We start from the raw sequence: 20229 nt of genomic DNA on the forward strand, positions 1-20229 counted from the left end.
GCCAATGGAGAAAGAAAATCGAAATCCATAAGGGAGAGAAAGATCTCGCCAAGACAGTAAAATAGAGGGGGAAACAAAAGCACGCTGCTGCACCCCAAATGAATAATACTGATAGAGAGAGAGCTCAGAAAATTGTCATGATGACAAGATTCTACTCTTCAAAAAGAGCAGTGCTGCTGTTGTCCCCTCACTGCAGTGTGGCTGGGGACTGTTAACACAGGGAGGCTCCTCCAAGACCATGCATGCAGATCCATATACAGTTAGGTAATAGCACTTTATGCTTTAAGAGAGACATTGGAAAGAGACGAACAACAGAGAGAGCGAGAGAGATAGAGAGAGAGGAACAACCCCAGAGCCAGGGCCTCAGACGCAGAGAGAAAGAGAGAGAAGTGGAGGGCAGGCAGGCAGGCTCACAGAGTACAGAAGAAGGCCAGGTTAGGGTGAATAACGTCCAGGTGTGCTCCCCACTGAGCTTCCTGTTTCAGTCCCCCTCCCTCTCAATAACTCTCTGCCTTTGGGACAAAGTTGAAGAATCCCAGCCCCCGTTCTCCCCCTCTTTCTCCACCCCTATGCTGTGGGAGGAGGGTAGAACGCTAAAAAAATGACATTTAGTATGATAAAAATCTCATAGAATTTCTCTAGATTTCTGGCTGTGGGAAAAGCCTTTGTGGAGAACAAACGACAATAGACAGATGTGGCAGACAGCCAGACGAGAGGAGAGGAGGAGGAGAAGTGGAGAGGAGGAGGTGGAGGTCATTTTACCATAGGGGTCAAAAAGGAAGCCCCCAGTGGGACAGACAAGGGGTTAGAGGATAGACCAATGAGGATAGGATGCACTGTGGGTCCAAAGGCACAGGCAGGGGCGGCCTGTTCAATAGGGCGATATGGGCGACGCACTGCCAAACGGGAAAAGGAAGGGATTTTTTTTCTAATCAATTATATCACGGCAACAGTAGTTATCAGTGTTGTAATCTATACGTCTGATCTGCCACAGTGCCACACTGCCACTAAATGTCGAATCAGGCTAAAGTCGTGCTTCAAATGGCTCCCCCCCCTTTTGGGGCGATTTCAGTCAGGTTGAAAATCGCCCAGAAGTCTGTCATAGACTCCCATGTAAAATCTATTTTTTTTAAATTTCAGAGCCTTCAATACAATCTCAATGGGTGTCTGTGGGCTTGCACTTATGCGCTTTCGTCATACGTTACGTAACCATGAACGTAACTGAGAAAAGAGTGGATTGTTTGAAAGAAGTTCCTTTTTGTCGGCGAACAAATGAAGATACATTGGCAACGAACCAATTAGGACCTCCCAGACCAAATTTAATAATTCAACAGGTTTCTACTAAAGGCGGAAAGTCCTACACCCGAGGATTTTCCAAAAATTGGTACGAACGAAAAAAGACATTGCCACTCACTCAACTGGATGACGAGGGATACAGGCTAGCTGTCCGCCGCCACAACGATGAGGTTAGTGTTGATAATCACAAGTTTACTGGAGAACCAACTGAGACCAAGTAGAGACTTTGGACAGGGTGGATATGGTGTAATAAAGGCAGTTTATTCAGAGGTAAATATATCTGGAATCGCGTTCACGGACCCGTTCGTCAAACTCTTAGGGAGCTATAAATTAAGCCCCATTACTTACCATATCAGATAAGAGAAATTGCTGCAGCTACATATATTTTACATCCTGGCCCTACATAGTTCACTATTTGCATCACTTACCAAAATATTACATGTGGTCATATATGCTTGGAAAGTGGAGATGCCATAGAACGTCAAAAAGTAAACATTGCTGGAGACACATTGCCGTTTTGGAGAAGACATCGCGTTTGCTAGCGAAGAGATTTGTTGTGGCAAATGAACTTGGGCTGGGAATTGCCAGGAACCTCACGATAAGATATATGCATCAGCATTGCGAGTCTCATGATTCTATACGTATTGCGATTCGATACTGTGATTTTATTGCGCACCATATGTCTGTTGCAGAGGGATCAGAAAGCCATGAGAACGAAGTTTTGATCAGTCATGGAAATAAAAGTGCTGAAAACAAATTGGCTCCCAATGTGAAAAGATTGAGAACAAGCTATGAAGGAACAATAATGGTGTTTTGGTGCAGGTACAGCCAACTAGCGCTAAAATATTGCGATATTGTCAATACAGTATATCGTAAAGTATCACTATGTAACTCGATTTCTTTCACCCCAATCCTCAAATTAACGGTAAATAACTGAATTGTTTGCCCCACATTTAGCTAAGATGATTAGCTAGCCAGCTAAAATGTTTTATTTAGTTAGCAGTCGCATCTACAATAGTTTACTGTCAATAACATGTCTCCAAAAATGACGTGGTGTCTCCAATTGTGTTGACATTTTACAATTGCAATGCGCATCCATGAGTATCCACTTTCTGTAGCTCAGCTGGTAGAGCATGGTGCTTGTAACGCCAAGGTAGTGGGTTCGATCCCCGGACCACCCATACACAAAAATGTATGCACGCATGACTGTAAGTCGCTTTGGATAAAAGCGTCTGCTAAATGGCATATTATTATTATTATTATTATTATTATCTGAAGAGAGCCCCGAAACATTGTGTGCAGACATTTTATGCAATAAATGAAGTAGGTTCAATCTAGTAGTTCTGATCTTCTGATTGGTCCTGATGAGTTGGGCGAGGTCCCCTCCAGGCTACTGTCACTGTTGCATTGGCTCTGAGTCGGGTTCTCTGTCTTCAAATGTTCAGCCTAAGAGAGGGGATTTGTGTGTGTGTGTGTGTGTGTGTGTGTTTAACAGTGATGATTGTGTGTGTGTGTGTTTAACAGTGATGATGTGTGTGTGTGTGTGTTTGTGTGTGTGTGTGTCCTCAGAGCAAGAACTCGTGAGTTGGAAGAACTGAGAGGCCTATGGCGTGGGTGTTGTCCTTGGCCACCTGCTGACAAGGCTGACAAGATAGGACCCTTTTGTCCATTGTTATTGGATAGGAACAGAACTTATAACCAGCTCCTGACCTAAATAGATCTTAGCACAACATTCTACTCAACATATCATATTCCATATTCACTATAACAAATATATTTACTACGACATTAGCAAGAACCGCCACATCCTCAGCCGGCTAATCCAGTGTGTGAAGTTTTGCGGAGTGTTTGAGTTAGCTTTGCGAGGCAAAGATGAAACTGAGGGCTCCACCAACCCTGGTAAGCCAACACTTTTGAGATCAGTCAATAAATGCTTCTGGTATTGACTTATATGCTGCCCCTGTCTTCATGTTGTTGCTGGACATATCTTTTTTTAAATGTGTGTAGGTCACCTAAATCATCAGAAAAATTGCCCCTCCTGAGAATTTTTTCAGGAGCCGCCACTGGGCACAGGTAAGAGGCCAGAGATAAATGTGGTGCAACAAAGGAGAGAGACATTCAGTGACATTAACAGTGGTGTGAAGTACTTAAGTAAAACTACTTGAAAGTACTACTTAAGTAGTTGTTTGGGGTATCTATACTTTACTATTTATATTTCTGACAAATTGTACTTTTACTTCACTACATTCCTAAAGAAATGAATGTACTTTTTATGCCATACATTTTCCCTGACACCCAAAAGTACTCATACATTTGAATGCTTAGCAGGACAAGAAAATGGTCTAATTCACACACTTATCAAAAGAACATAGCTGGTCATCCCTACAGCCTCTGATCTGGTGGACTCACTAAACACATGCTTCGTTTGTAAACGATGTCTGAGTGTTGGAGTGTGCACCTGGCTAACCGTAAATACATTTAAAAAAATAAGAAAATGATGCCATCTGGTTTGCTTAATGTAAGGAATTTGAAATTATTTTCACTTTTACTTTTGATACTTAAGTATATTTTAGCAATTACATTTACTAAACCAAATACTTTTAGACTTTTACTCAAGTAGTATTTTACTGGGTGACTCACTTTTACTTGAGTCATTTTCTATTAAGGTATCTTTACTTTTACTCAAGTATGACAATTGGGTACTTTTTCCACCACTGGACATTAATGAAGAGAGATGGATCACACATTCCTGGAGTTAAAACCTGGAGCTGGAGAGAATGAGCGCGAGCTTCTAACTGGGATAGACTATCTAGTCGACAAATGAAATACATTATTCTGCACAAAGATAGAGGGAAAGTTAGAAGGACTGATTTTTATCAAGGATATGAAAAAATACAACACACACAGAGTTAGATACGGAGGGTATTTTGTTTTAGAAAACTACAGCAATAGAGAGAGAGAAATGCAAAAGAGATCAATAGAAAAAGATAGCGCCAAAAAAGAAAAGTAAAGTTGAGATAAGTAATAGTAGCATACTGAGTTTCATGGTCTTCACGGCACTGCTCTGTGGGGTGAAATACTGCAGTGGTGTAGAGGAGGTGTTGAATGAAAGAGGTTAATGGGGGACATTAGGGGTGGCCCATTGTGCTGCAGGTTCAGTCAGGTTCAAAGGACATATCAGGGGCCAATCAGGCCAAGGTGAATGAGAGGAGGGGGCTCTCTAAGGGCTCTCCATACTGGTCCCCGCTCTGTATCAGTGAACTCCCAATGAAAATACCTAAACACCATCAAAGTACCAGAGCGAGGCCTTGAAGGGGTTGTGGAAGACAAGTGGATTTCACAAAGCAGTCTGACACAGTGAGCCTGAATGGACTCACCCACATCCAGCCCAGCTGTGGCCAAGACAACAGGTTGGAGTTCACCTGTGATGTGTGTGTGTGTGACTGTAACTGTCAGCTCCTCTGTTGGGGGTAGTTGGGGGTAGTTCAGGAGAATGCGTGGTGAGGCTGAGGGGAGGTGGTGATGGGTCAGGCTCTAGAGGTCCCACAGGGAGTAGGCTGTCTGGCAGTCAGACCATGACTTCCCCTCCTCAGGCAGGCAGCTCAGGAAATAGCTGCTTTCTTAACCCTTCCCTCTGCTTGGCTCCAATAGTCATCATTAAGGCCAAGGGTGAACAGACTGCTGCACTGGGCTGGCTACTCTACAGAGGGACGGTACAAGTCAAGAGCTCACTCAATTACTGTTAATCCCTTCCATTTGCGTAGGTGGTACTATTTATATTGAACAGGTTGTTGAGGCATGCAGTTGTTTCTAGTTGTTACCCAATGTCACTAGTCGCATTGCCTTATTGTAAGAAAGCATAGTTGTTTACTACGATTATTTTTGATACTGTAATGGCTTTGATACTGTAGTGTTTCTACTTGCCACCTGCTGTCACTAGTCAGCATTGCCTCAATTGTAAGAATGCATAGTGGTTTACTTAAAATTATTTTTTATACTGTAATGGCCATGTGATTTTTTGCAAGCTCTGATGCTTGACGTATTGCACTCTGATGTTTTTCTGGCTTGTGTCGTGTACATGTTCGTTACTGACGTGCTGCTTATTGTATTGATGTAATTTTTTGCCTGATTGTATGTCATGTGCCTGTTTGTGTGGTACTGACGTGTTGATGCTGCGGTCTTGGTCCAAGTCTCTCTTGAATTAAAAATAATAATAATATGTTGTTCTGGTTGCTGGTCTGAATCTAGCACTAGGTAGGTAGGACTGGAGACTTCTTTCAGTCATTGTTATCTCTTGACCAATACTCATTATCTCTTGAACACCCTTCCCTTGTTAAAATCAACTTTCATCTCTCTCAGTACCTCTGTTGTCAAGAAATTGTTCAATGCTTTGTATGTGGACAAAGGACTTGGGACTTTAAGAATGTTACAGTGCTCCTACTATGGCCTTGTGAGCGGAGAGGACAGCCCTCTGTCCTACACAGAGCTAATGGTAATGCCCCAGACTGGTCTTGCTGACACACACCATAGACATGCCTGTCTACATGAAGCAGCCTAGACAGACAGCAGGTGGAGGGAGATTAGCTATGCAGCTCCTCTAATGTCATGTCAAACCCACTGACCCCATCCTCAGACCAGGGCTGACTCACTAGAACACCCCCCACTCCACCACTCCATACTCACTTCCCTTCCTCCCCAGCCTAGCTAAACATCAAACAGCATCCATGTAAACTGTAAACTTCACCTCTTCCAAGCCCAAATGCATTAGAGCTGCAGCTGCATGTGTTTAGTAAACATGTCCACCAACCACGGCACATGAGTGACAGAGAGAGGCTCAGGGTGTGGGAGTGAACCCAGCACCAGCGGACCAAGGCCAGGATCTCTCTGCACCATCTGGACACTTCCAGGGACACTTCACCCATCAGGATGATCCTCCACCCACTGCCCCCCACCACTCAGAACCTGAGAGCATAAATATTAGTGTGATGGGGGATTTAATCACATCCACATTGGCTGGCTGGCCTCTGTGAAAAACGTGTTCAGAAGGGAAGCTGGTGTTTTCCCCCCTCTGTGTTTAGTCTGAGGGCTTTGCTCACAGAACCACCCTCATCAACAATCCTGCTGTCATATGGAACACTCACCTCTGAGGATCACAGGAGAGGAACACACAGAGAGAGTACTAAACAGAGATCTGATCATCTCACACAAATTATTTGTATATTTGTGCAAAGAACGATAAATACTACCTTTATTCAGCAGATCCACTTTATTACAACATAAAACAGACCAGTGTTGTCCATTCACTACCCATTCCCATTGTAGAGCTCCCAAGATGAGAGGGCTGAGTTGGTGGTTTTTAACCGTCTTTAAGGATGTGTATGGGGCTTAGTGGAAGAGGACTGAGCCTGGTCAGATGTGAGGAGGTCCCTGACAGCTGAGCGGCAGCAGATGTTGGAGAGAAGAGAGAGGTGCAGAGAAGAGAGAGGTGCTGCTGGACAGACTAGAGCACAGTTTAGAGACAGCACTTCTCTCACATGACAGGAGCCAACAGGCCACCCAGAGCGATAGTGGGCAGGCCAGGCAGGCAAGCAGAGACAATGAGGATGGGACAGTGTGCTGCTTGGACAGGAAAAAGGAAAACCCAGTGTGAAGAAGACAATGAGACCTGCTAGATGGATAGGAGACGGATGGAATGGGAAAAGCTCTGTCATTGCTGGTTGTATAAACAAGCAGAAAAAAGGGGACCTTGAGGAGATGGATGGAATTGATAACAATAGGAGGTTAGTTATAATTATATCTGAAAATAAATAATTGTATTTTAGTCAACTAAAATGAATTGTGGATAGAGTATTTATTTAGGAACATTAAATGTAGCCTAGTCTATGAAGGTGTCACACTGTGAATATGTATTATGAATGGTATGCACACTAAAGCAGGTAGTTTTGTCTGAAAGGATGCTTCAAGGACACAGCACCTTTGAGTGAGACTTTGACAGGTTTGTTTTATTATGCCTTATGAAGATCTAGCCTACTGTAGCCTACTTACAGTCTCATCAACATTTCCATGAAAGGTTATAACTAGGCTCTAATACACGAAATTAGAAGATGCACAACAATAAATGATCATGCATTTATCCATACCTTTTTTGATAAATAGAGGTTTGAGACGCTGCGGACGACTCTCTGTTGAGTTGGGTCCCAGCTGAATATTTGTAAAGCCCCGTCCTCCAGGTCGCATGAGCGGCAGAGGTCAGCCACAGCAGCAGCACAATCCAACGGAAACTTTTTCGGCAAAGCGCTGACACACCGTCCGGTTGACACGCTCCCATTTCCGCGGCCTCAAAAAAGCACAGGCTGAAAAGTTCCTAAAAAGCTCAGCCTAACCGGAAAGCAGAGCTCGTGAGTGATTTTTTAAATTATATATATGCCTCAAAGTCCAGGTTTTTGCATCACCGAGAGAGAGCGCTTTCCATCATCTACCAAATACATACAATTAAAATATATAAATTAAACGTACCGTTATAATAGCAAAAAATAAAGTGGATGCCTTTTAAATGTCACGAAAATAAAGGTAAAAATGACACCCCGTGATGTCGCACAAAAACAAAAGTCACGGACTTTGCCGAAAGTTCCCCGCATGCCCAAATCTATCAGCAGTGTTCCGAAGCAACCAGACGAAGTAGCCTTGGTATTGTGACTGGCCAGTCTCTTTTCTTTTCAGTATCAACTCTCCCTCCCCCAGTCTGTGCGTAATGTAGCCTGTCTCATGTCGAGCGTCTCACAATGGGCAAGAAACTATAGTTTTATAGTCTCTGCAGAGCTTGCAGTTTTTTACCCTGCCCATTCCCCGTTTCAACCTTTCACCACGGACAAGGCATGCCTACAATACAGATTCCCTTTATGCATCTGTCATCACGTCATTTCACTGAACACAACACTGAACTACCCCAGAGTGACTGATATTCCTCAGTAATCATTTAGTTTAGAAATTCTACTATGGTACACGTGGGATTCATGTGCACATGATTGTGAAATAAAGAAGTGAGTGGGATCATGCATTCTGATGATAATAAACATGGATACATACACATACTGTAGTTTAATATTATGGTGGTGTTGATGATGTTGAATGAAAGTCTGTGTTATTGATTGTTATTGAGTGTCATAAAAATTCCCATCCTTTACTGTAGGACAAAACACCCAGATGCCAGACACACTTTTGCATTGTGTCATCTGGTTTATATTATCATACAGTAGGGTTGGGGTCAATTCCATTTAAATTCCAGCCAATTCAGAAAGTAAACCAAATTCCAATTCCACATTTTCCTAATTGAAAAGCGTTGACGATAATTGGAATTGGAATTTCAGCGTATTTCCTGAATTGACCCCAACCCTGGTAGAGACATGATATTTGTTCTCTCTTTTCTCTGTATCCTTCTTCCGCCCACCTAATCTTGGTCTTTGTCCAGCTTTGAGCTATGTGGTTGCCATTGGCATCATAACTCAGCAGCCCATGTGGGCATACCCCAATGTTTGGGCATGGTCCAGGCAGACAGAGCCAGAGAGCAGGGGAGGTTAGCTCTCTGTAACCTCTCTCCCGTGCCCAGTGGAGGTGGTACCTGGAGGGGGTTTCTGTCCAAACAGCCACTAACCACAGGGCTGTGGGACGGCTCCAAGCTAAACACCTGGCCCTGCAGCCGGCAGCCTGGAACCCAGTAATCTATATCTGTGATCAGAGTGACTACACTTCTCAGGTCTCCCAATGGGCAGCAATGTAGGGCTCACCACTGCAGGCAGGCATGATGCCGAAGAGGAAGAGAGGCCATCTAAGAGCATGATTCATACCAGCACACAGTAACACCACAACACTGGACAGACATCTTGGCATCCTGTCCTCCTGAGGGCACACAGTATGTTGTGTGGTGGTTTGACTCATATCACTACTGCATTGGTGATGATGAGATTAGGTAGCCCTTACACACATTAACGCTTAGGGGGCCACTGGCCAAGCTTCCCTAATGTAGTTGCTGTAGTTATGGCTGTAACAGGGTGGGTGCAGACTCAGAGACACCCTGGCACAAATGGGCATGGAGAAGGACTGGCGCAGGGCTCTCCTCGCAACGCAATGGGAGCTCTGGTCTACTCTCTCCGAGGCTCACCCACTCCCAATCACACCGAACGGAAACCGCTTGAGAAAGCTTGACCGGGGGGATAGTAGTGATGTGTTGGTATTTTTTGTTTCAGGGCACTGGTGGCATTTTATAAGGCAGCAGGCCGGCGCAGAGCGGTGCCAAGGAGGAACTGGAGGAGTTTAGGGTTAATGTAAATCCCTCCAGTCCCGTGCAGCTGAGAATAAACTTGGCCTCTGAAGGGGGAGGTGGGGATCGTTTGCATTGAGATTTTTTTTCTTTCCCCTTTCTTGTCTTGTTACTTTTTTCCTACCATTTATTCTTCTCTCCACTGTGCAATCAAACATAAAGAGTTCCTTTACCTAGTGTTTCCCGCTTCGCTCCTCTCCACAGTGCTGTCTGCTTTATGACAGCCATACCAGTGAAACCAGTGGGTGCTCTCTGACCTGGCCCCACACTGTCAGGAGGACTACAGTCACACTGCTCACTGTTCACTGCTGTGGGATTATACAGTACAGTGCTCGAGCTGGGTGAATTAGTCAGTTAATTCCAGACAGAACGGCCTGTAGTCAATATCATAAAGTATATTTGCTCGCTCTGAATAGCTCTAAGGGAGAGAAAAATAAAAAATAAAAAATAGGGTGGCTGTCCCACTGGCTATAAGGTTATCCCACTGGCTATAAGGTTATCCCACTGGCTATAAGGTTATCCCACTGGCTATAAGGTTATCCCACTGGCTATAAGGTTATCCCACTGGCTATAAGGTTATCCCACTGGCTATAAGGTTGTCCCACTGGCTATAAGGTTATCCCACTGGCTATAAGGTTATCCCACTGGCTATAGGGTTATCCCACTGGCTATAAGGTTGTCCCACTGGCTATAAGGTTGTCCCACTGGCTATAAGGTTGTCCCATTGGCTATAAGGTTGTCCCACTGGCTATCCTAAGGTGAATGCACCAATTTGTAAGTCGCTCTGGATAAGAGTGTCTGCTAAATGACTTAAATGTAAATGTAAAACAAAGGCAGAGATTATAGCCAGAGCTCAGTCAAATAATGAAAAAGCATAAGAATAAAGGAGGTCTAGGATACATTTGTGGAAAGGTTTCACAGTGCGCACTTTGATCAATGTTTCACTCGGATACACATTTTCCAGGCTCCTGGTTTTCCCAATGCGATAGCTATAATCCATTCTTAGCCTCTATAGGCAGGAAATACATGAATATCTCAAGCTCTTTAAAAATGGACTGAATTCCTTTTGAGACATTTTGGATTATGTATGAAAAAAACATGAAATGTTTCTAAGAACTCAAGTACAAACATATGGAGACATCACGTACACATCTGACCTGTACGATCAGATTCAGACCTAAATCTACATTTAATCTGTGGGGATATATATTTTAAAACGTCTGCCTTCAGACTGAATCAGAATTGAGGGCCGGCCTCCCTCCCCCAATACGCCAGATCTATGTAGTCAGGGAAAAGGAGGAGGGGGAATGAAATATAACCTGGAGAAATAATGTTAAGATTTTAATTAAAACGAATACAAAGCAGACTTTCTTCTCTTTGTGGATTTATCTCCCCAGTCAGTCGGTCGGGGCGACCTGAGCACAGATGCTGGGCGTTAGAAATGTCACAAGGAATAAAGCAGAAAGAGGACTTAATAAAGAAATCTGTCTTCAGAGATTAAAAATAGCAGGGGTTGGGGTTAGAGGCTCTGAGATCCACTGGCACCTCTCCAGAGGACTGACTGGAGACAGGAGTTCTGCTGTGGGGCTCTACTCCACTACCCTGAGAGGACCAGGGACTGGGGTGGGCTGCCACCTAGTGTTAGAGTGGTGATAAGAACACCTGTGGAGTAATCCATTTTCTGAAAGATTTCTATTGATGTAATAGTATGCTTATAAGCATGTCACCAAATGCGATATGTGAAAGTTTCCCAAACATTTATTTGTGTTGTAGTAATATAATAAATTCAGCCTTTAAAATATGTCTTTAAATGATCTACATATAATTATAAAACAAACAGAAACATCAGTCAGTGTTGATGCACTCCCTGCAGCACCCAGTGGGAGATGTGCTTGGTGGTGAAGAGGTCTGCCTCAAACAACAGCCCCAGACCAATAACATTCCTCCTCATGGACGTGGTGTACACTGGAGTCCTCAGAGTGTTCTAAGAGACACATACACTGACATCATGGACACAGTTAGAAAATGGCAAAAGAGATATTTGCTAGAGAGGACAGTAGCTCAGCCAGGTATCACAGATTCTAAACGGATAAGGTGGTGAGTGGTGCTGTGCTCTACCTGTAGTTTGAGGCGATGTGCCTCTATGGGGATGACCTTGAGGATGGGCAGCTGGACCACCAGTACTTTGGGTTTACTCCTGACCAGACAGCCCCTCTCTATGTCCCAGTCTGCTCCCTCCAGATACAGGCCTGACCCGAAGCAGCCTGGGGGAACACAAACATCACCCTAAGTATCAAAGCATCACTGTGTGTGTCTGTTAGAGGACTCTCACCCTGTCCAGGCCTCTCGTTGACCTCCTCCTCAGTGCTGGACTGGGTGACCTGTGTGTAGAGTGTGGAGCGGTCCAGCCGTTCCTCCTGCAGGTGGCCTGAACCAGAGCAGTCAGGTAGGACTCCGGGATCTGCAGCCCAGACAACCACATCACATTGGGCTTCCCCTTCATCCGCCTGGAAGGAAGAACCATACAGGACAACATAACTACACACACAGTACATACACAACATACATACACATACTGTATAAACAGTGTTGTATTTTGTATATGTTTATGACGAGACATGGATATTCATGGCTACTTTTGATACTGAGACAGTGCAACTTTGAATAATATACACTGACTATACCAAACATTAGGAACACCTTCCTAATATTGAGTTGCACCCCCTTTTGCTCTCAGAACAGCCTCAATTCGTCGGCGCATGTACTCTACAAGGTGTCAAAAGCGTTCCACAGGGATGCTGGCCCATGTTGACTCCAATGCTTCCCACAGTTGTGTCAAGTTGGCTGGATGTTCTTTAGGGGTTGGACCATTCTTGATACACACAGGAAACTGTTGAGCGTGAAAAACCTAGCAGCGTTGCAGTTCTTGACACACTCAAACATGTGCGCCTGGCACCTACTACCATACCCTGTTCAAAGGCACTTAAATATTTTGTCTTGCCCATTCACCCTCTGAATGGCACACATACACAATCCATGTCTCAAGGCTTAAAATCCTTTTTTAACCTGTCTCTACATTGATTGAAGTGGATTTCACAATGACATCAATATGGGATCATAGCGTTCACCTGAATTCACCTAGTCAGTCTATGTCATGGAAAGAGCAGGTGTTCCTAATGTTTTGTACACTCAGTGTATATTCTATGAGATCTGTTAGAAAGAATGTATGATATCATGAGTCTCTGGAGTATTGGCCAGGGGTAGGGTCTCAATCTTCCCTGTCACACATAACAAGTCAATCAGAGAACATGGAAGATGACTACAAGTTAATAGCAACAATGGTCTTGCAGCAGAAATCGTATGTAAAAAGCTACATTTGTAGTCTGCATATCAGATCAGTGATGAACTTAATCCACAGACCAACATCATTTTCCTTGGGCCCGTCAGCAGGGATCTTGTAGTCCACCTCCTTGTTGTGGAAGAAGTGGAAGGGCTGGAAGATACAGAAAAGGTAGTCAGAAAATGGAACATATCAACATGGTCCACAGCCTTCAACTGTCTGTAAGCCATGCTAAATCTTCTCTGTGTGTGTATATATCCACTCCACTGTGCTGTCCTCACCGCTCGTTCTCTGAGCCCAGGCCTGAGATGAGTTTGTCAGCAGCGATCAGCCTCCTCTCCATGACCTCAGCCTCTTCGTGCAGCAGCTGCTTCTCCCCCATGGCAGTATTGTACTTGTCCCCCAGTGCCCCCAGCTCCCTATGGATGGTCCATAGCGCGTTCTGAATACGCTCCAGCTCACGCTTGCTCTGGAAGACATTCTTCTCTAGGCACCCCACATAGAACAGACAGCCGGGGGGGGGGGGTGAAAAACCACTAACACAACACTGCTCATTCTCATAGGCTGGTGCCATATAACTGCCATGGGCCATGTGCTGGCTGGTGTTATGCCTACGTAAACAGAATAAATCCATAACTATGGCAGGTCCCCTGTGCCAGTCAAAGTAATGTACACTGTTTATACTATCTCGATCATATTGCCCGGGTCATGATACCTTCTCTCTCTTAGGCTTGTCTCCCTGGCGACGTCACAGTAGCCCATGACAGCCTCCACAAACTTGAACATCCCAGACCCAGCCTTACTGATGGTCTGCATCTCCTCCCAGCCTTACTGATGGTCTGGTGTTCAGGTTCTCCAAGAAGCCTGGCCAAGGGGAAACACAGGGCGATAGAGTGAACATATATCAGACATGTAAAATGGTGTATTTGCTATTTTAGGGCTCATACTGCATGTTAAGGTTGCAATATGGATATAGTTAGACCTATTGTTGTCCTGTTTTGGTGTGAACACCACAGAACAAAAGTGACCTACCTCTGACAGTCTTGACCTGGCTGGCATTGATGGCATCACAGTCCATTTCCATCAGAGAGGCCAGCAAGTTGCCCTCTGACATCATGCTCTTGGCTGACTTCCAGCTGATCTCCTTCTGGCCTCGCATAACCAGGATGCACTCACACACACGATTTGCACAGCGGTGGCGTGCCAGATGAGTAGACAGAAGCACAACCAGAGAGACAGAACAGGAAAACAACAACCAATGGACATGAATGGAGCTCTAAGGCAACACAACATTTGTAAGGTAAAACAGCGCCACCGTTCGCCTTTGTTATTGTTTTGTTTTGCTGATGTAATGGAGGAGTGTCCATTGTTTGAAGTAACTTCTTTGTTGTTATAATATCCCGAACGGATGTGGCAGTTTTAAAGTACGGATTCCAGCTTTAAAGGAGTCGAGCTGGAAAACGATCTAAACCAGAAAATATTTGTTTTGTTTTTATCCATCATTTAAGTATACGATGAATAGGATTTGCAAATCCTACACCTTCCCAAGGGAGGAATACACAGCCTCTAAACACAACACTGCAAGATCTGTAAAACAGAATGTATGTTCTTTGGAGGACTGTTGAAATTGAGTTTTCAACTAATTAGGATAAGGATAACTGAAAAAAACAAAGGTTACACTAGGTTCGTACTTACATCCTCCTTCAACAGTTGGCATAAAAACACAAAACGTATTCCCAGTGAATGTTTTTAAAGTGTGGGAGTGACATGCATTTGATTTGTGTTTAATTATAATATGTTTTTATTGATTTGTGTCTAACCACAGCTGCCTCCTCTATCTAGGAGGTTAGGGGTCTGGACCAGGTGTGTTTAGTTCAGTTCAGTCCTACTCCTGGAGGTCTGCCCTTCTTTGTGTAAGTTAAAGCCACTGAGCAAATTGTTCCATTAATCAACATCAGACATGTCCCAAAATCATCTGTAATTTTCCTATGACACAATTTTCCTATTTTCCTGAGGATCAAGAGCTGGGGAACAGGCCAGATGACAACGTAACACTCAATCAGGACTAGACTGCTGACTCCAGGCCCGGCTATCTGATATGAGTGTCACCACTACATTATGGGTGCCTCCCAAATTACACTCTATTCCCTATATAGTGTACAGTCTAAAGTAGTGCACTACAGGGAATAGGGTGCCATTTGGGATGCAGACTCTGTTGAACTTGTGGGACACAGAACCAAGGAGCAGAGCAGAGAGGGGGGAAGGCGGAAGGGGGGGCTTCTGATCTCAGCGACTGCAGACTTGTCCAGCCCCTGCAGGGCGATGCGGCCTGGTAGGGCCTCAGCCAATGAGCTCTCAGGACAGTGACAGGGGCAGGTCAGCACTGACACAAAGACAAGGCTCCAGACTGGACAGACAATGAAGTTCTGACATCTTGAACATGTTGAAAAAAGGGTGCTGTTTAATTGTGCCTAGTATAGATAGGGGACAATTCGAGAGCTGGGGACTACAAGGTTCTATCTGCATTTTTGACAAAATTGAGTTATTGACATAGCCTTGTGCTGTTCAATGTTCTCTACCTACAGTATATACACTGAACAAAAATATAAACGCAACATGTAACAATTTCAAAGATTGTTACAGTTACAGTTCATATGAGGAAATCAGTCAATTTAAATAAATAAATTAGGCCCTAATCAATGGATTTCACATGACTAGGAATACAGATATGCATCTGTTAGTCACAGATACTGAAAAAAAAATGGGCCTCACAATGGGCACCAGGATCTCGTCACGATATTTCTGTGCATTCAAATTGCCATCGATAAAATGCAATTGTGTTTGTTGTCCGTAGTTTATGCCTGCCCATACCATAACCCCACCGCCACCATGGGGCACTCTGTTCACAATGTTGACATCAGCAAACCACTCGCCCACACGACACCATACATGTGGTCTGCGGTTGTGAGGCCAGTTGGACGCACTGCCAAATTCTCTAAAACGACATATGGTAGAGAAATTAACATTCAATTCTCTGGCAACAGCTCTGGTGGACATTCCTGCAGTCAGTATGCCAATTGCACGCTCCCTTAAAACTTGAGACATCTGTGGCATTGTGTTGTGTGACAAAACTGCACATTTTAGAGTGGCCTTTTATTGTCCCCAGCACAAGGTGCACCTGTGTAATGATCATGCTGTTTAATCAGCTTCTTGTTATGCCATACCTGTCAGGTTGATGGATTATCTTGTCAAAGGAGAAACGCTCACTAACAGGGATGTAAACACATTTGTGCACAGATTTTGAGAGAAATAAGCTTTTTTGTGTACATGGGAAATTTCTGGGATCTTTTACAGTGCCTTGCAAAAGTATTCATCCCCCTTGGCGTTTTTCCTATTTTGTTGCATTACAACCTATAATTTAAATTGATTTTTATTTGGATTTCATGTAATGGACATACACAAAATAGTCCAAATTGGTGAAGTGAAATGAAAAAAATTACTTGTTTAAATTTTTTTTTTAAAACAAATAACGGAAAAGTGGTGCGTGCATATGTATTCACCCCCTTTGCTATGAAGCCCCTAAATAAGATATGGTGCAACCAATTACCTTCAGAAGTCACATAATTAGTTAAATAAAGTCCACCTGTGTGCAATCTAAGTGTCACATTATCTGTCACATGATCTCAGTTATGAAAGGCCCCAGAGTCTGCAACACCACTAAGCAAGGGGCACCACCAAGGAAGCGGCACCATGAAGACCAAGGAGCTCTCCAAACAGGTCAGGGACAAAGTTGTGGAGAAGTACAGATCAGGGTTGGGTTATAAAAAAATATCAGAAACTTTGAACATCCCATGGAGCACCATTAAATCCATTATTAAAAAATTGAAAGAACATGGCACCACAACAAACTTGCCAAGAGAGGGCCCCCCACCAAAACTCACGGACCAGGCAAGGAGGGCATTAATCAGAGAGGCAACAAAGAGACCAAAGATAACCCTGAAGGAGCTGCAAAGCTCCACAGCGGAGATTGGAGTATCTGTCCATAGGACCACTTTAAGCCGTACACTCCACAGAGCTGGGCTTTACGGAAGAGAGGCCAGAAAAAAGCCATTGCTTAAAGAAAAAAATAAGCAAACACGTTTGGTGTTCGCCAAAAGGCATGTGGGAGACTCCCCAAACATATGGAAAAAGGTACTCTGGTCAGATGAGACTTAAATTGAGCTTTTTGGCCATCAAGGAAAACGCTATGTCTGGCGAAAACCCAACACCTCTCATCACCCCGAGAACACCATCCCCACAGTGAAGCATGGTGGTGGCAGCATCATGCTGTGGGGATGTTTTTCATCAGCAGGGACTGGGAAACTGGTCAGAATTGAAGGAATGATGGATGGCGCTAAATACAGGGAAATTCTTGAGGGACACCTGTTTCAGTCTTCCAGAGATTTGAGACTGGGACAGAGGTTCACCTTCCAGCAGGACAATGACCCTAAGCATACTGCTAAAGCAACACTCAAGTGGTTTAAGGGGAAACATTTAAATGTCGGACAATCAGAGAGGGGGCATATTATTGTGGCCCTGGTGGCACAAAATAATTAAAGGTCTGACTGCACAGAGATGCTTGGGAAAAATGTTTACAACGGGGGACCAGAGTGTTTGTGTCTCAGGGGAAGAGGGTGGATCTGATCTCCATCACCTAGGACTTTACATAGATTAATCAAATCTCACATTGTTGTCAATTTTTGCTCAATCTTGCATGCTTTCTCAAACAGCTGTAACTGTATATGCATTCGTAAATCAGGTCCATTCTTGAGTTGGGCTCTGGGATGTAACAACCGTTGAGCATCTGATCTTATGGTTGATTGTGGAGGAAAGGGGTTGAGTGTGTTAGAGTATGTGCGTGTGTGTGTGTGTTTATCCCACATCTGTTGCAAGGGGGTAAGGATGTTAGGGAGAATATAGGATGAACCACAATAATTGTTTGCTAAAATAATAATTGCTTGACAAAAATGTAATGTAATACAATGGCAATTCGGGTTATAGGTAACAATCCTACGCATGAACTGCCGACATTATTACGCATATTAATTGATAATGATGGAAATTAAGATATGCAAGATATTTGAATAGATATATATTTTTAAATAGCTATATATATATATATACAGTGGGGGAAAAAAGTATTTAGTCAGCCACCAATTGTGCAAGTTCTCCCACTTAAAAAGATTAGAGAGGCCTGTAATTTTCATCATAGGTACACGTCAACTATGACAGACAAAATGAGGAAAAAATATCCAGAAAATCACATTGTAGGATTTTTAATGAATTTATTTGCAAATTATGGTGGAAAATAAGTATTTGGTCAATAACAAAAGTTTCTCAATACTTAGTTATATACCCTTTGTTGGCAATGAAACAGGTCAAAAGTTTTCTGTAAGTCTTCACAAGGTTCTCACACACTGTTGCTGGTATTTTGGCCCATTCCTCCATGCAGATCTCCTCTAGAGCAGTGATGTTTTGGGGCTGTCGCTGGGCAACACGGACTTTCAACTCCCTCCAAAGATTTTCTATGGGGTTGAGATCTGGAGACTGGCTAGGCCACTCCAGGACCTTGAAATGCTTCTTACGAAGCCACTCCTTCGTTGCCCGGGCGGTGTGTTTGGAATCATTGTCATGCTGAAAGACCCAGCCACGTTTCATCTTCAATGCCCTTGCTGATGGAAGGAGGTTTTCACTAAAAATCTCACGATACATGGCCCCATTCATTATTTCCTTTACACGGATCAGTCGTCCTGGTCCCTTTGCAGAAAAACAGCCCCAAAGCATGATGTTTCCACCCCCATGCTTCACAGTAGGTATGGTGTTCTTTGGATGCAACAAAGGATTCTTTGTCCTCCAAACACGACGAGTTGAGCTTTTACCAAAAAGTTCTATTTTGGTTTCATCTGACCATATGACATTCTCCCAATCCTCTTCTGGATCATCCAAATGCACTCTAGCAAACTTCAGACGGGCCTGGACATGTACTGGCTTAAGCAGGGGGACACGTCTGCCACTGCAGGATTTGAGTCCCTGGCGGCGTAGTGTGTTACTGATGGTAGGCTTTGTTACTTTGGTCCCAGCTCTCTGCAGGTCATTCACTAGGTCCCCCCGTGTGGTTCTGGGATTTTTGCTCACCGTTCTTGTGATCATTTTGACCCCACAGGGTGAGATCTTGCGTGGCACCCCAGATCGAGGGAGATTATCAGTGGTCTTGTATGTCTTCCATTTCCTAATAATTGCTCCCACAGTTGATTTCTTCAAACCAAGCTGCTTACCTATTGCAGATTCAGTCTTCCCAGCCTGGTGCAGGTCTACAATTTTGTTTCTAGTGTCCTTTGACAGCTCTTTGGTCTTGGCCATAGTGGAGTTTGGAGTGTGACTGTTTGAGGTTGTGGACAGGTGTATTTTATACTGATAACAAGTTCAAACAGGTGCCATTAATACAGGTAACGAGTGGAGGACAGAGGAGCCTCTTAAAGAAGAAGTTACAGGTCTGTGAGAGCCAGAAATCTTGCTTGTTTGTAGGTGACCAAATACTTATTTTCCACCATCATTTGCAAATAAATTCATTAAAAATCCTACAATGTGATTTTCTGGATTTTTTTTCTTCTCAATTTGTCTGTCATAGTTGACGTGTACCTATGATGAAAATTACAGGCCTCTCTCATCTTTTTAAGTGGGATAACTTGCACAATTGGTGGCTGACTAAATACTTTTTTTCCCCACTGTATATATATATATATATATATATATATATATTTGAGGTGAGAGCATTGGAAATACTTTTGGCGGTTGACCTGCTTCTGTTTTGTGGGTGGCACTGTGTGCTGTTTTCGATGGATGGGTCCTGGCCTCTCGGGGGCCTAGGGATCCGGGGGGGACGGGGGTGGTATGCCGATCACTGGGATGATGGCCCAACTTGGGATGGGGAAGGGCTTTAGCAGGGGAATAGTGGCGAACAATTGGAGGGTTATTTAGTAGCAATGCAAATATCATGGTACAGCTAAATGGACACTCAATCACTATGGTATTTTTTATTGGTAAATTTACAAACATATATAATGATAAATAGATTTGAAACTTGTATCTCATTATGGTATGTGGTGAAATAAGTATAGCCAGTTATAATTGTAATGGCTTAGCTGATAATAACAAAAGAATAACAATATTTACATGGCTCAAAAAGAAGGAATATAATATATATTGTTTACAGGAAACTCATTCAACAAGTTGCGTG

The 20229-nt window shown here is 43.7% G+C and overlaps 1 protein-coding gene across 4 annotated transcripts in view; it reads right to left on the reverse strand.

Moving 5' to 3' along the window:
- emid1 (EMI domain containing 1) overlaps positions 1–8187 on the reverse strand; it is a 95118-nt gene extending 86931 nt beyond the window's left edge. For 2 of the 4 annotated variants that reach the window (XM_041836390.2, XM_041836387.2), the window contains exon 1: positions 7437–8185. In XM_041836390.2, the coding sequence (XP_041692324.1) occupies positions 7437–7624 (188 nt within the window). In that variant the 5' untranslated portion in view covers positions 7625–8185. Of the gene's footprint in view, positions 1–7436 lie in introns of all 4 variants that reach the window. The other 2 variants (XM_041836388.2, XM_041836389.2) reach the window with 2 other exon arrangements.
- Positions 8188–20229: the final 12042 nt, after the last annotated feature.

This window comes from Coregonus clupeaformis, chromosome 18, assembly GCF_020615455.1.
Source record: "Coregonus clupeaformis isolate EN_2021a chromosome 18, ASM2061545v1, whole genome shotgun sequence".
Classification (NCBI taxonomy): Eukaryota; Metazoa; Chordata; class Actinopteri; order Salmoniformes; family Salmonidae; genus Coregonus; species Coregonus clupeaformis.